The sequence below is a fragment of the Diuraphis noxia genome, unplaced genomic scaffold, assembly GCF_037042655.1.
Source record: "Diuraphis noxia isolate RWA-SAM2 unplaced genomic scaffold, SU_Dnox_SAM2 contig0003, whole genome shotgun sequence".
Lineage (NCBI taxonomy): Eukaryota > Metazoa > Arthropoda > Insecta > Hemiptera > Aphididae > Diuraphis > Diuraphis noxia.
This window is the reverse complement of record NW_028301713.1, coordinates 62,587,155-62,604,571: the sequence shown is the minus strand read 5'-3', so window position 1 is coordinate 62,604,571 and position 17,417 is coordinate 62,587,155. Positions and strand designations below refer to the sequence as shown.

General features: G+C 30.5%; 1 protein-coding gene across 4 annotated transcripts in view; it reads left to right on the top strand.

Moving 5' to 3' along the window:
* Nucleotides 1–17,417, top strand: part of PDZ-GEF (PDZ domain-containing guanine nucleotide exchange factor) — a 73,328-nt gene that overhangs the window by 54,120 nt on the left and 1,791 nt on the right. For 2 of the 4 annotated variants that reach the window (XM_015511102.2, XM_015511099.2), the window contains 13 exons: nucleotides 12,663–12,764; nucleotides 12,881–13,609; nucleotides 13,727–14,152; nucleotides 14,216–14,375; nucleotides 14,440–15,064; nucleotides 15,146–15,380; nucleotides 15,454–15,553; nucleotides 15,644–15,855; nucleotides 15,921–16,238; nucleotides 16,309–16,531; nucleotides 16,599–16,886; nucleotides 16,953–17,084; nucleotides 17,156–17,365. In XM_015511102.2, coding sequence (XP_015366588.1) covers nucleotides 12,663–12,764; nucleotides 12,881–13,609; nucleotides 13,727–14,152; nucleotides 14,216–14,375; nucleotides 14,440–15,064; nucleotides 15,146–15,380; nucleotides 15,454–15,553; nucleotides 15,644–15,855; nucleotides 15,921–16,238; nucleotides 16,309–16,531; nucleotides 16,599–16,886; nucleotides 16,953–17,084; nucleotides 17,156–17,365 — 3,760 coding nt within the window. Of the gene's footprint in view, nucleotides 1–12,662; nucleotides 12,765–12,880; nucleotides 13,610–13,726; nucleotides 14,153–14,215; nucleotides 14,376–14,439; nucleotides 15,065–15,145; nucleotides 15,381–15,453; nucleotides 15,554–15,643; nucleotides 15,856–15,920; nucleotides 16,239–16,308; nucleotides 16,532–16,598; nucleotides 16,887–16,942; nucleotides 17,085–17,155; nucleotides 17,366–17,417 lie in introns of all 4 variants that reach the window. The other 2 variants (XR_016190772.1, XM_015511100.2) reach the window with 2 other exon arrangements.

The following is a 17,417-nucleotide window of genomic DNA, read 5'->3' as shown; positions in this document are numbered from 1 at the left end:
CCTTGCATAGTACAATTTACAAACTATTTGACTCTTTTGAGTTATATATAGCTATGAAAAAAACAACAAATGTTGTAAATTATTTTTCGGTTAGAAATTCATAAAAGTTTTTCTTTTCATATAGCTGTCATTCGAAATTTTAATACGAAATTCCCAACAAGTTTTTATACCTTTATCAAAAAAAAAGTTTCTTGGAAAGTTACGCTTTATAAAACCATGAGGTATTTTCGATTTTTATTAATATTTTTTTTTAATTATTAAATTTGATTATAATAACAAATATGTTTGAATACACATCCATTACAATTTTTGTATTGAAATTGACAGCTCAACTTCTCAGCAGAGCCTATCCCTCTTACAGGGGGACCTTTTAGGTATTATATTTTGCTATAGGCTATTCTTAATTCTCATATTAAGCTATGATGAGATTTTAAAAATATTTAGATTAATTTCAAGCCTATTAATAGGCTATAAATTGATACCATATAACGCCTATTGCATTACTGATAGTAAAATTAATTACTATAATAATAATATAAATATATCATAAAATAAACTTAACTGTATACTAGATCTTCAACCAGTATCGTTTTTCGCACCTAATTAAATATATATCACATTAACATAACTAGTAAACAAAATCGAATTTAACATAACAATTCATATTATACTATGACTCTCTAAATGATAAGGTACCCGACAGCTATTGTATAACATAGTGGAAACCTTTAAATCTGCAATTTTGTTATAATTTAAGAATAATTACCATAATTTTACTACTTACATTATAATATATTATGACCATATTGTACCTACAAAATATGGATAATTGTTAGTTTTAACAACTCTTAATTTTCAGGATGATAGGTATTAAATATTAATATCAAATAATGAATAATAATTGAGTCAATAAATTTTGATAATTTGGTAGAGAGTATAAATCTTGTAATAAACGTGTCAAAATCATATAAATAAATAAACAACTATACCTAATGAATGAAAAATATAAATGTATTGTTATATTTGGTTAAGGTAGGTACTATGCTATATTTTATTTCATAAACATGAAACGTAAAATTCATATTTCCTAGAATAATTTTAATATTGTCTTTATTAAATTGCGTTAAACTGTGAAAATGCTCGAATATACCATACTAATTACGTATGTATATTATATAGTATGATTTCTTATGTATTATATATGTGTATAAATTTGATATCAAACTTTATTATGCTTAAAAATTTAAATTTATTCTTGTTTTATAATAATTACTATTACAAAAATAATTTATAAGTTTTCAAGATAAGAAAATTCCTCTAAACTTAAAGTTCAAAAGTTAATCACAATTTTGGATAAAGTAATGGTTTATGTAATTAAAATTTAGTTTGCGGAAATTTATCAATATTTGCACAGTAGGAACACTTTAAAACTTCGGCTTTATTAATGTTAAAATATTCTTATTAAAGCAAACTTATACCTTTTATTTTTAATTTCTACAAATAATTTATTTCACCTTACTTTTTATAATTTTAGGAATTAAAATAATGATGTTTATCTCTATGTTTAATTATTAAATTATTTTCGAAATTAATTAAATGCTTATAATTAAAACTTTACCCCACTGTTTATAGTATTTTCAAGTAGGTAGTTTGTTTTTTTTTTAAATTAATTAATTTTATTTGTTTCTCCAATTCAGATGCACCTTATATTCATGCAATTACTTGAAACATTTTTGATATTATTTAACTGGACATTTTGTTTCATTGTAAATGTGTATGTAATTAATTAAATTAGTTGATTAATTTATTCAATTTAAGTTTATTCAAAAATTATCATTATACCTTAATTATTTTGGTTTTTACTGTTTTAACTTTCAAGTAATATAATTCTTAGCTAGAAATAGGAAGGTATACATTTTGAAATTATACAAATTCGAATCACTGTGAATTGTCATTTGTAGTTTTCCTTCCGTTATAAGTTACAAATTCTGAAATAGTGTAATATTTTTTAAATAAAATGTATCCAAGTCATAATATTTAGTATTTAATATTCCATTATTATAATGTAATATTATTAAGTAGGTATATTAATTATACCATAGTATAAAACACTTTTATTTTACTCTAGTACTTTTACAAAAGATTCAAATGATTTTTGAAATGGTTTAACTACTTTAACTTGATTATTTGTCAAAACTCAAATTTTTTTTTCTTTAGATGTAATTGAGTTTTTACTTTTGGTATTTCTAAACACAATATAATATACTTGAAAAGCGAACACAAAAAATAACTTATTTGCTCTCGTGCATGCGTCGATGGTTTAAAAATACATAATATATTTTCATAATAAATAACTACCTATGGATAATTGAAATCGCATGTGTTCGTCCAGTGTGATGTAATAAAGAAAACTGTAAACATTCCGTTGCAATTCAAATAACTATATTATACTAGCCATCATCCACTATTTTATTTCTTATTATATTGCAACACGAGACTATATTATGTTGCTTCTGTATAGCCGATTCCTTGGCCTTTTCTCCTTCAAATTTAATTTAGTTTATGGTTTTTAATTAAAACTTCAATCAATTACCATTTGCCACTTTCCGTGATTATTATTTGTATAGTTACACGTGCGTATATGCGGGTACTTCTATTGTATGCTGTGAAGCCATATTTGTTATTAGTAGATATTATTATACTTATTAGTTATTATAGTAATACTGACACCGAGCAACAGTGTACTACACATTCTTCACATCAGTCGTTTGTATGCATCGCAGTTGTTCGGATTTCTCGTTAAATTAATATAGGTACAAATGTTGAGGACGATAAAAAAATTGTTCACGTGTCGATACGTCAATGACGTCGTAACGCGACAAAATTTCTCTCTGATATTTACCAATGGTCAGTGAGTGGGTACTCTGCAATGCAGTATTTTATGATTACATTTAACAACGTTATATCTCAAACTTCACAAGGCAGTAATAAATAATAATGGCATAATGTAACTTACGTAGCGTCTTTTTTCGTATACTATTATTATGCATTCTCTACCCTACTTTAACTATAATACCATATTACACATGATAAAATGTTATCGCCCGCCAAACTCTTATTATTATGTTATAATATTATGTACCACCTACGTGTAATATTACGCCGTGTATTTGTATTGTATTGAAATGAGTGTATATCATATTACAACGTGTGCAACTAAAAATTGTACAAAAAAGGCATTAATAACACGCGAACTTCTCCGAAGAACCCGAGCTACTCGCGACAGTGCGCCACACACTATATATAGAGTGGCGTCGCGACCCACCCACCCACCGTCCGACGCCGACTCAAACTACATTATAATAATATGTCAACCACTCTTGCGATCTCCTCCGTTTAAGCTTAGCCCCCTTAAATACTTTTATAGTTTCCCCAAAATATATATTGGATAGTAAGGCACGAACAATATATTCTCCATTACTAGACAAACGATTTTCTATAAAAACGAGTATGATGCTTTTAAACTATTTAGCTATTCGGTATTCTCGATATTGAATGAGATTTTGTCAATTTATTAAAGAATTACTACACATTAGAAATAAAGTTTAAAAAACTGAATATTTAAAATAAAATAAATAAATATATATATATATATATATTATATAGGTGTATACATTTTTATTTGTTATACATTTTAAGCGACTTGCCGTTTATTAACTCAGTAGAGTCGCAGAGGAGAATGTGGACTATAAGAAAAATGTTCAATAAGTTTAATGATGAAAAAATATAAGGTTCTAGTTGCATCTATGCTTCTCTGATAATTTTTCTCTTTTTATGGCTATTATAGATAAATTAAACCCAAGTACCTGATTGTCCTAATTGTCTGCTGTGATTTCTCAGTGACAACACCGTCCCCCCTGATAATTATTCAATACAATACACGAATAACGTCAAATTCTGTGTACATGGATTGTATCTGGCTTTTGGATCCATAAAATTACAATATCTGTACCTATCAAGACGATAGTTCTATGAAAGTTTTCCGTCTCGCGCAGTCAATCGGTTATTTCATTCGTAAATGATTGCACTGATGTTGTCTTCGTTTGCTACAATATAAACTGATAAGAATTATTTCGTGTCGTATACGTAGTATTATAATTTATAATTTATAAGTTTAGACAATGACACAGTAAGAGAGGGAGAGAGACCTATATTGTCGAGAGACTTGAATAATTATATCATCATCATCGACAGGAGGACTTTTTTAAGAGATTAAAAAGCAAAAAGTGTCTGAAACCTCACCCCAACCTACACAACACAGATGACAAAAAATTAAAAAAAAAAATAATAATGAAAGAAAGAAAACACCGAAAAAAACGAGTAGGTTAAGCGCAATATTGATCCGAAAGCACCGCCACCGGCAGTCGACGGTAGCGACGGACACCCACGCATCGTGCCCACCACCTCCTTTCCACCCCGCATCATACCACTCGCCTACCCGTGTATTTGCCACTACCACGCGTATACTTACTACACTGCTGCCGTTCAGTCCTAGCTCCTTTGACAGTGGAGGCGGTGGTACACCTCCATCGTTTTTCGGCCCCTTAAAACGTCTCGCTCACGCGTGTAAAGGGGCATATGATTGACTCCTTTCGTATGTATGTGCCTGTTTTCCTCCCCTCCTTATAAACTATTATTATCGACGTATGTATGTGTAAAAGCGAAGGGCGTGCAACAGGGTTGAACCACGTCATATATAGTATATTATATACTTTGCTATTATATTATGTACCTATATAGGTGTAGGTCGTATACCCTTACACACAGCGCGTCGGTTTTCCGGGTTCATATTATGGATAAAATATAAATATTATTACAACAATAAGAGACTATACGTTGTTTTCGTTCCGTTCTTTTATTAGTTTTCGTATATTATATTTGCGTTTATATTATTGTATTTACACGAGTATTTATGAGCTGTTGCGACGTGTAATATATTATATATATTGTGTATTTCTCTTTTCAATGCCATTTTCTTATTTCCTTTTTATCTCTTCAATATGCCACACGCTCTCACAGCCGCTAATGAACAAATTTGTAACTTTGTCTGGTATCACTCGCTTGAATACGATATCTATACCTATATTATATAATTTAATATCATAGTATAAAGTATACGACATAGTTTATTGATTTTTAATTTACGAGTCTATTGCATTAATGCAGCTAACTACCACGATGGTGACGTTGGGAGTGTGTCCAGTGACGCAACAAGGCAAACCATTTATAGTTAGTGTCACTTTATAAAGGGCCTGTAATTCAAGTTTTTTTAGTTTTCTGCTCTTATTAACATTCTAAACAAAATATCGGGTCAATCAATATAACTCTAATCATAAAAATAAAATAATAATGTACAATTTTTGTCAATAATAATTAAGTATAATATAATAAATATAAAAACAATGTTAATGGGTATTTTTATATTTTAAACTATTTTCTATAAGTATAACATATATAAAGTATATACTATTAATTTTTATTACTAATATTTGCCATTATTTTATAACAATTATTTATTATATACATATTATAATTTTACATATTAACACAAAAAATAATATTAATATACATAAAAATAGAAGGGCATATGTTTTTGGTCGAAAATGTCCTCCTAAAATACGTGTTACAACCTACTAACTTAAAAACCAATAAACAAATACACAAAAATAACTCCTACCGTTACACACGACACCCAATGACCTGTTTCTGCTGCAGGTTTCCACTAATAATAAAAAATAAAACTATTAAGTATTAATTATTATTAATTATTAACAAATTAGTATCTATATAAATATAATATTATTTAAATAATAGACTTTTGTTGTATAATTTTTTAATTTATGTGATTTTATCTTATATGAAATGAATGTGTTAAATACTCGCTGCTCATGGTATATTTAAGTACTAGGAATTTTAACAAATTAAAAAAGCCAATTAAAAAACCAACGAAAAAATTCACAATCTCTAATATTAGAGACAAAGCAAGAAAAAAATGCTTATGATAATATTTTTACTGTTGTAACTTTCCTATACATGAAAAAGGGAAAGATTTATAGATAATATGCATTAAAATACTCTAGTTTATTGTATTGTATTTTCTTATTTTTTCCTTTGACAGTTTTAATTTATTTTTATTGAATTATGTGTTTATACTTGGACCATATTTCAAAATCATCTTATTTCAAAATATTATGATTTTGATATTTATTGTGAAATGTTATGAACAAATACAGAAATAAGCTATTGTTTGCTTAGTCGGGACTCCTTAAATCAATTAATATATTTATAAAATCCCAGTGATGATAGATACCATCTTTTATCACATTGATTTACACTTTTTATCAAAAATGTATGTATTTTATATATGTTTGACCTATATATATCCCGTACCAATTTATTATGCACAACACGTCATCATATTATGTCGAGAGTACTCGGTCGTAATAATCGTCAAACGTAGAAAATACCTATGTATTATTATAAAACAGCCATAGCTGTGAAAAATATATTCAATAGTATATATAACTATACTAAGGATTCTTTTTCCTTCAACGACTCTTAAACGTTTATTCATGATGATGATGTACCTACGTATATCATTGTCATTCCTTGAAGCTCAAGAATAATATTTAGGGCGTTTGATATCGTTTATGCATTAAACATCGATTTTATGTGCGGTATACCGTGCATTTCCCTCCGCTATAAGAATATGAAATATAAGATTAGGTTACTATTAACTACTTAAGTATACCTAATTGATTAATTCTTAGTATATAACATAGCATTAAGCTCTTTTTAACAAGTCGTTTTGAAAATTTTACCCGCAGTCAATATAGTAATACTTATTTGATTAAAAATACACAGCCAGTTATAATAAATAATAAACTAATAAGATCATTGCTTTCAGCCACCTTCAAGTTTATCACAGAGGCAGAACTGCAAACAAAATATAAACACTTAATAAATAATGAATTTGTTGATTTAAACAATAAATCAATGGCCTATCGCCTATGTCGCCGAGGGTAAATTCTTTTATCAAAAAATAAAAATAAAAACATTTTTGAAGATCCATTTCTCTACACAATATTATATTATTTCACAACAATATTTTGCGAAATAAAAAAATAAGTTATGTAACATTTTACAATTTATAGATCAAAACCTTTTTGTAATGTTTCTAAAAAATGTATAATTTTGGTTAAGTGGACTTAAATTTAACACCTCGCAATTTGTAAATTTATTTTACATTCACCACTTTCATCATCATCTAAATATAAAGTTATATGAACGTAGTTATAGTTATATAGTACTATATTTTTATAATTTTCAAATCGCACAATTCATTAAACTTTTTGTGGAAAATAAAAGAATGTCGATTTTTATATACACTCGAGTTTTGCATATAATCTACTATGTTTTGTTGAATTTGAATATTGACAGCTCTTATAACGTTTACTCAACATGTAATTTCCGTTTCAACTAATGAATAGTTATCAATTAAAATTTCTATTTAACTTTAAATTTGATATTTTCTTTATTGTTTCAAAATATATAAATCATTCATCGTTATTAAAAACTAATTTCAAATTTGTATATTTCATGTAGTGTGATTAATGAAGTCATTTTGTTTTTAACTGAGCTAATTAGTTGAAAGCTCGTTAAATTTGTAGAATTTAATTTGATAAGATTATACCTAGTAAAAATTGGTATCGTAATCATCTAATCAAATTTAAATTAACTAATTAAATAAAGAGCGGGGGAATATAGTATTTCTATAATCTCATATCTTCTTGACTTATGATTTTTTTATAAATTTCTATTACTTTTTTAGTTTTTGTCCTTGTTTAGAAATCAAAAAATGTCTTTTAAAATAGATAAAATATTTCTTTTCTATTAATTATTATTCTATTTACTTGAACATTTTCTATAGATCAATACTAAACATTAATACCAATTTTCACCTATCAAAATATTTTATTTATTGTATAAACTACCCCTCTGTGCTAGTTTGCAGAGACTCCCAAACCCCCTGTGTTAGCGAAAAGTGGATACGAAAGGAGGAGACAGAGTCGTTGGAATTATTAAAATCATGGCTGTAGGTACACGTCGGTAAAAACTCAAAAGCTGTAGGAGGTAATAAGGATTTCTTATAAGGCGTGGAGGTATCGTTTCTAAGGTACCTAAGTGTTTTTTTTTTCATTACAAATAACTTAAAATGATATATTATGATCGAAAGAAGGAAGCTATTTGCCTATTTCCATAGATAAATACATTTAAATATATTTGATCATAATTTCAAATTTTTGAGATTACTTATAATACTTCAAGAGTGTATAGTGTATACTGTAACGATACAAACATACATATTTGAGAACCCTCCTCACCTGTTTTACGGTAAATTATTAAGTGATTAATTTTTTTGGACATTTTGACGTATATGGCATATATTTCTCATAATTTAAATGAATAATTTTTTACTGAAAAACACTAATATTAATATTTAAAAAATAAATAAATAATAATAAATATCCACTAAATAATTTACAATAAAATAAAAGGTCGAGAATACTCGTTTTAAAATCAAAAGTTTGTATGGTCATGAATTAAGTAGTACAAATTCGAAGTTTATAAATTATGGTCTTTGTATAGATTTACCTAAAAATTAAAAAATTTGATTCATTAAGAGGAAGGGTAAGCATCATGATTTATGAATCACCATGTATAATAATGGACACACGTATTATACGATTTAGATAGATATGAATTGTGATTATGTATATCTGTAGTGATTCATGATGTCGGTTGTAAGGAATAATATTATACATTTATAGTAATGGTTTCCGTAATAATTCGTCACCACGCCTGAACACCAAACTACAATCATTACAAATGAATCATTTCTATAACATTCGTACCGAACATAAAGATCGTCGTCTTATCATTCTGAACTGTAAAGAATATAGATGAACATTACCTCCTACTACTTCAATCGAACCAGTGAATTCTTCCTAAGATCGTTTTTATTTTCTTCATATAGACAATTCAAATATGATAAAACAACATTTGAATGCTCAGTTATACTAAATTGTACAAAAAAATACTACAATGTTTGCATAGTACATAGAAATACTATTTTTTTGTTTAATAATTAATTTTTAACGGGTTTGATGTTGATTTTCTATTACATTTATTTAGATTTTTTAATTTACTGCGGACTGTGAAGAATTGGAACGATTTTTTTGTTTTACATAATATATATAATATAAATACCTATTTGATTTTTTTTTTTTTTAGTTCCAACAAACTGAATAATTGAACAGATATTCTTCATTTTATTTTAAAATAAAATGCAGTATTTCAGAATAAATACGTAGGTGGTTAGCAAAGACGCTAAGTCGTGCGCGGGCTTGGACACAAGTAGCGTAAATAATTATCCCTTAACGTTTACACCTACGTGAGCAATATATAGTGTGTAATAATGTGTAAGGCGGAACTAGCTGATATAGTGATATACAGGGTTCGGGACTTGTAGCATTTACATATCCATGATAGGTGATGTAAAACATAGCAAAGTAATATACGTTTTACAGTACGAAGAAATCAAATATAAAATTTTATTTTCCATATTTTTGCATATTTTGGGGGTTTTTGCATATTTTAGAGGTTTTTACATATTTTTTTTTTCATTATATTGACGCGCATATTTAACGATTTTTAACGATTGATGAATATTGTTTAAAATGTCTTAGATAAAATGTTGAACAATTAATTACAAAAATTAGTTTTGAGTGTAGTCATACTATATTTATGTAGGTCTACTATCTGTCACAAAAACACATGAACACGATTTATAAAAACTCAATAAATCGAAAACCATGAAGTTATCTGAGGTGGTCAATTGAAAAACGTCTGATATGCGTATCTACAGGCGTACTTATCTACAGGCTACATTCGTGTCGCTCGGCGAATAATGAAAATAATCTAATTTATTGTGTAATCGATAAACTGCACCGGTACACCGCAATTATTATTGCTAGCCTGTTATTTGCCGTCGTTAATTCAAGTTCGAGTTCGATTCATAGTGTGCCTGTGCGTTTCATTGTTTTTATTTTCACGAAATTTGATAGGTATAACAATACCAAATGAAAAACAATCAGTATGTGGTCGTTTAAGAAGTTATGTAACATAATTTGGTTCTGATACTTTGTCCATGGTCGTGAACAATTTATTTTATGAAGTATGTGAAATTCGAATAAGTGCAAAGAAAAATGATACACTAAATTTTTTTAATTTATTAATTAATAATTATATTTAAATTCCAATTTTCTTTTTTTATATTTAATATTTTGCTCTAAAGTGTCACTGATGGCTTCTTTAATCACGTCTTTCTCGCCTGTTATTTTCTTGCTTTATTTTTTGTGTTACCTTTCCCGCATTATGCTTATTGTGTCTAAATTATACAGATTCCATATTACATGATAAAAATAAAAAAAAATTAAAAAAAATATATATTTAATATTTATATGAAATAAATCCCTTTTTTTATGACTTTTTTTACGTACTTATTTTTTTCATTTTTAGTGCTATAAGTCCCGAACCCTGGACTGATATACAATATTATACTATTATAGTACGATATTCCCCTTTACTATAAAATTAATATGTGTGTAATAATTAATTTTACACTATTAAAGTGACGTTTTAAAATACATATATAACAGTATCCATTATCCAACTACTTCACATATTTAAATCTCAACACTGCGTGTTGACTGATTGTATAATTTCAAAAATTAAAACCTTCTACAGTTGTACGGTACCTATAACCTATATAAAATGAAGAAATAAATAAAATATAATATACCTATTAATAATTGTACATAATTATTTATCATTCGTAAACTAATATTGTTATTATTTTAAAAATCCATCTCAGCGCAAGGATTTTCATGTATGTTATTTTTCACTCGACAGTAGTAATCTTTTTTTATATCATTGGTTTTTATGTACCGGAAAAATATAATGCATAGAATTCGGGTCAGATGAGGTCGAGATATCTATTCATTCATGATTGAAGGTTAAAAGAAAAATTATATTTACTTGTTTCGTATTATTTTGTTGTAATTATTATGCTTCCTTATTTTATTTTATTTTTACCTTTTTAAAGTTTTTTTAAACAGCACATTTTTACTATATAAATAAATATAAACATTGTACTTATTACGCCTTTAACATTGAGGTTCATTAGAACTTAAAACTGTGTTAAGTATAAATTATAAATTATAATACATTATAATATATTATAAATATCATATGCATTTTGGTGTTTTCCTTGAGATTACCTGCTTAATTATTATTGTTTACGGTTGCGTATCAATTTTACATTGTTTGAAAAAAGAAGAATTCTAGACAGACAATTATTAGAAGGCCTACATTTCCGCTCTGTGCTCGTAATTTCTCTCCTTTGTCGTTGAGAGATTTAAGGGTCGTGATGTAAATTACATATCCGGTGTTACATACGGGGTTTTAATAAAGCGTCTTGTGATGGTTAATAATTTAAGAAATTTATTTTACAACTAATAGTTTGTGTTATATTTTTAAATTTTCAATATATCTATAAAAATGTATTTGGAAAAATATTTTATGATTGCATATTACAGTCAACTGCCTAAGCTAATTAAGACAACTGCACGTTAATAAAATACTGGGCGTTAAAAGTAGATTTGTACAAATCTAACGGATAAATATGGGTGGCCGTGTTTATACAAATTATGCGCTTGGAATATCTTTGTCCTTGTTGAACCGGTTGTGCCTCATTTTTTTTATACCTCGCATATTATACAACCACATAATTTAATGTTTACACGACAAAAACAATAATATTCTTAAAAGTTTTTTTTCTTTACTAAAACAGAACAATCATATTATAATGCTTTGAAACTCAATAGTCAGTATATCTAAACGTCTGAAAATAAAAAAAAACATATAATATTATACCTATTCATCAAATAATACTTTTTGGGAAAATGATTATTTACAAGTGTGCCATTAAAATCAAATAATGTTACATAATATAAAAATCTCAGTGTTATTCTATTTTTAGAAATTGATATTTCAATAGGTTACATTTAGTTAATTGATTCGAACAATTGATATATTTTTATTTTTTATGCTATTCATCGAAGTGTTTACGTCATGTACATTTAAATATTTTTATGGGAAGTTTTTAATTTTAAAACCTTTTAAATCAAACATGATAATGTTAATTACGGTCTATTGTTTGAGAATGTTGGATTTTTTTTAGGACAAATAAACAAAATATAACATACTTTAACAATGATATTATATTATTTAACGAAGGTACAGCATTAATTTATTTATCTTTGCAATATACAAATAATATGTTTCATATTAGATTCGTGTTTCACGAATAGATATTTCCTCGCGGGACACTGTTTAATTTGATTATAAATTTATATTTATTTATTATACATTGCAATCTACCATTTCTTATCGTACCTATGCGCAATATTCAAATTTGCGATTTAATATTTTATTATATTCCGTGCCGAATTATATCGTTTGCATATTAATGATTTCAGATGGATTATGCGGACTCTCAAAGCAGTCTGCGCTCGTTGAATATCCCCCGGCACACCGGCATGGAACGTGGTGGGGCGATCAACCTCGTATTCGACGACAGCGTAAGTGTTTTAAACACTATATCATTAATGGATTTATAGTAGCTGAAAATGATATGAGTAAAATCTTGTTATTATAATATGGTTTACGCGTTTTGTGTGATATGGTGGTGATACAGTACATTGCTGCGATCCGGCCTGAACTGTACCAGAAAAGCAATCGGAGCTCGCACAGCTCGGATACCAGTTCTGCGTATTCGGGCAGCGACACCATGACCAGCGTGCATTCGGGGAGCGTTTCGGTAGAGGCGGACGAGGTGGACCTGTCAGGGCTCGTTGAGTCGATCGTCGACTCGGACGAAGATGACCTGGGTGACAGCAGCGAGAGCCTGACCGTCCGGGACACGGTCCGGGAGTGCCTGGAGAAGGACCCTTCGGAGCGGGCCGAGGACGATGTGGAGGTGCTGCTCGAGTTCACCCAGCACTTGAAGGCATTCACCAACATGACGTTGGCCGTGCGCCGGGCACTGTGCAGCGTCATGGTGTTCGCAGTCGTCGAGAAGGCCGGCACTGTGGTGATGAATGACGGCGAGGAGCTGGACTCGTGGAGCGTGCTGATCAACGGCCACGTCGAGGTCGAGCACGCTGACGGCATTCCCGATCAGCTGCACATGGGCGACAGCTTCGGCATAGTGCCTACCATGGAGCGGCTGTACCACAGGGGCGTGATGAGGACGAAATGTGACGACTGTCAGTTCGTTTGCATCACGCAGACGGACTACTACAGAATACTACACCAGGGCGAGGAGAACACCAAAAGACACGAAGATGACGGAGGCAAATTGGTCATGGTCACCGAACAAAGGGGTACGCTGGAAGCCGGCAGACGGGGTCACGTAGTCATAAGGGTAAGTTCACTGCGTGTATGTTTAATAATATTATACGTTATTAGTTTATTACTATATATACCGTCGTAGCTTTACTTATATCGTCCGTTTACTTACTCGTGTGCGTTCTGGTTGTAGGGAACACCGGAGAGACTGATGCTTCAACTAATCGAAGAGAATTCGGTTATAGATCCAACTTATGTGGAAGATTTTCTTTTAACGCACCGGACTTTCATTAAAAACTCGATGGAAGTCGCCAACCAACTACTGAATTGGTTTAGTGAACCATCTGCGAGGGACCGTGTGACCAGAGTGGTGCTGCTGTGGGTCAACAACCATTTTACCGATTTCGAAATGGATCCAGTGATGATGGACTTTGTAGAAAAGTTTGAAGCGTGTCTGGAAGAGAATAAAATGGGTGGACAGTTGAGATTGTTAAACATTGCTTGTGCTGCAAAGGCGAGGACTAGGTGCGTTACTCTGGCCAGACCGTCTAGGGATCAGGTGCTACATTTTTCCATTCTGGGAGGATATGAGAGAGGATTCGGAATATTTATCTCAAAAGTATGCATTTTTAAGATTGTTAATACGATTATAATTTAATTAAATGTTTTTACAATATTTTAGGTCGATAAAAAATCGAAAGCTGAAGAGGTCGGTCTGAAACGAGGTGACCAAATTTTAGAGGTTAATGGACAGAGCTTTGAACACGTAACCCATACGCGTGCTTTAGAGATCCTTCGAGGAACTACGCATTTGAGTATTACTGTCAAATCGAATCTTTTAGGTAAATATTTTTAATTACTTTTAAAATGTTTTGTTACATTTAATTATTGTATACTATTTAACAGTGTTCAAAGAAATGCTTGCAACGCCTGATAATTCACCTCGACCAAGAGGTCGACAAAAACCGTCTGTGGAAATCGCTCGTCTTCAAGACGATCCGCGAGCTCGGCCGTTGCTCACTGCTCATCTTCCTCCGCCTATCCAGCAACCCATTAAAACAAATACATCCAACACATCAAGTGGTGGAGGATTTATGACTCTTGGTCCCAAAAAACGTCTTCAGCGTGCTCTGATGAAAATGAATATTTTACCCAAAAATATTATTGGCGACGTGTGTGATGATAGTTCCGTGTCGGCTAAATCTGACTCAAGCTCAAATTTTAAACAGTCACATAGCCACCCGGACTTGACCTCAATATCATATCTGGACGATACAAGGGTAGCAGCAGATTATCCAGAACACGTTTTAAAAGTTTATAAGCCTGATCAGACTTGCAAATACCTATTGGTGCATAAAGAAACTACAGCTCATGAAGTTGTCATGCTTGCTTTACAAGAATTTGGGATCACAGAACCGAGTTCTCTTTATTCATTATGTGAAGTCTCAGTGTCAGAAGGTGGTATAATTAAACAAAGAAGGTTGCCAGACCAACTACAAAATTTAGCAGAACGAATTGGACTAAGTAGTCGGTTAGTCTTAAATCTAACCAATTTTTATTTTTTTATTTTTTTTATTATTTGTATTTAATTTCTGTTCATTTGTTTTTATAGATATTACTTAAAAAATGTCAGTAATACTGAAACATTAGTTGGAGATGAACTTGCAGCTGATTTAATAAGGGAAAGTCATGTACATTTCTTGCAATTGAATGCTGTTGAAGTAGCAGTACAACTTACATTACAAGACTTTTCGATATTTAGGCAAATTGAAGCAACAGAATATGTTGACGACTTATTTCAATTAGACAGTCGTTATGGAACACCAATGCTTTCTAAATTTGCTGAAGTATGTTTTTCATATATTTTTTATAAGTAAATTTTTATTTAATAATAATTTATTTAATTTCAAAACATTTTAGTTGGTGAATACAGAAATGTTTTGGGTTGTAACAGAAATTTGCTCGGAACACAACCTTATTAGACGGTCAAAAATGATCAAACAATTTATAAAAGTAGCACGTACGTGTACAAAATAGATTGAATTAAATATTGGATTATATCTTTCTGATTTAACTTTTATTTAATGAGTATGTAATTTTATGTATACAGGTCAATGTAAGGAATGTAAAAATTTTAATTCTATGTTTGCCATAATTTCTGGACTTGGACATGGAGCTGTTAGCCGTTTACGCCAATCATGGGAAAAACTGCCAACAAAATATCAAAGATTATTTAGTGATCTTCAAGATTTAATGGATCCTTCACGAAACATGAGTAAATATCGTCAACTAGTCAGCAACGAACAATCCCAACCCCCAATTGTAAGTATAATCTGATATTTAAAATTTAACACTTGATGAAGATACTAATTTTTAATTTTTTTTAGATTCCGTTTTATCCAGTAGTCAAGAAAGATCTAACATTTATACATCTTGGTAACGATACTCATGTAGAAAGTCTAATTAATTTTGAAAAGTTAAGAATGATTGCCAAAGAAGTTAGAAATCTAACAAACATGTGCTCATCACCTTACGACTTACTAACAATGTTAGAACTTGGTGGACAGCCTACTTCCAATGCAATGGTAGCTTTGAATCAGCTTACTACAGGTGTAAGTGGAAATGCTCATCAGGGAGGTGCTGCCACATTTAAAAGAAGAAAAAAGTCAACTGCTGCTCCAAATCCAAAAAAGATGTTTGAAGAAGTATGCATAATAAATACCAGCTTATCAATATAGTTTAAATCTAAACATTTTTCTTTTAAAATTATTTTAGTCCCAAATGGTAAGAAGAGTCAAGGCATATTTGGCGAAAATGAAAGTGCTCACTGATGAAGAAAAGTTACATGAACTGTCAATGAGTTGTGAAGGTTCTAGTACTGGTGGGTCTATAATGGGATCTGGACCAATAAGAAAAAGACATCCATCGCCTACGCTTTCAACTGCTAGTAGTGCTAGTAGTGCCAGTGAAGGATTGAAGAATACTGGTCCTAAATTCGGTAATTATTATTACTGATGATATTCTTGGTTTATTTGTGTTTTTTTATCCAAATAATAATATATTAGGCTCTGCTTCACCACAAGCTGTGCGAAAGTTATTGTCTTTAAGTGAGCCGAGCAAAACCAGACTGCATCAGCCCAGGTATCATATGGCACCTTCTCCAGGTCCTCCAACCCGCCGCAATGTCCACCAACCACCTAGTGTTCCAGCAACGTCTCATGAACGTTCTCATTCAGATACTACTCCTCTAAACCCACCACCACCTTTACTCTTATCATCGGTTGATCTGAATGCCGAGAGCAGTAGTGTTACTAGCTTATCAAATCTGTCGCTAAGAAAAACTGTGACATCCAGTAAGTTAATTTATATGGCATTTTAAAATTAGTGCATAAATGCATACTCACTTAAGTTTGCCCTAGCGGGTTCAGTGACTTCCAGCGATTCAGGACACTCGACACAAACGAGCGGATCAACAGATGTTTGCATGCCTCCAGGAGCATCGCCACCACCACCACTCCACTTAAGGAGACATTCAGTACTGCAACCTCCAGGTACTAATTTTTATACTCATTAATTTAATTTTACTAATTTTACTTGAGCTAATTATTTTTATTATTATTAGCGGGTTATCAGATTGGAAACCGCCCTATTTATTCGTCAAACATGCAGATGATGGGATCATCGACCAATTGTGTGCGGACGAGACCACCTCCAGCTTACAACACAAGCGTTGCCCAAATGGCAGCTAGGATGCACCGTTTAGGTAGAGCACATTCGCATGAAGGTGTCACATCAACATATTATCTACGAGATGATGGTGATGATGATGATGGTAAATATGACTAAACATATTTTCTATTATTGATTAGTGTTTTAAAAGTGTT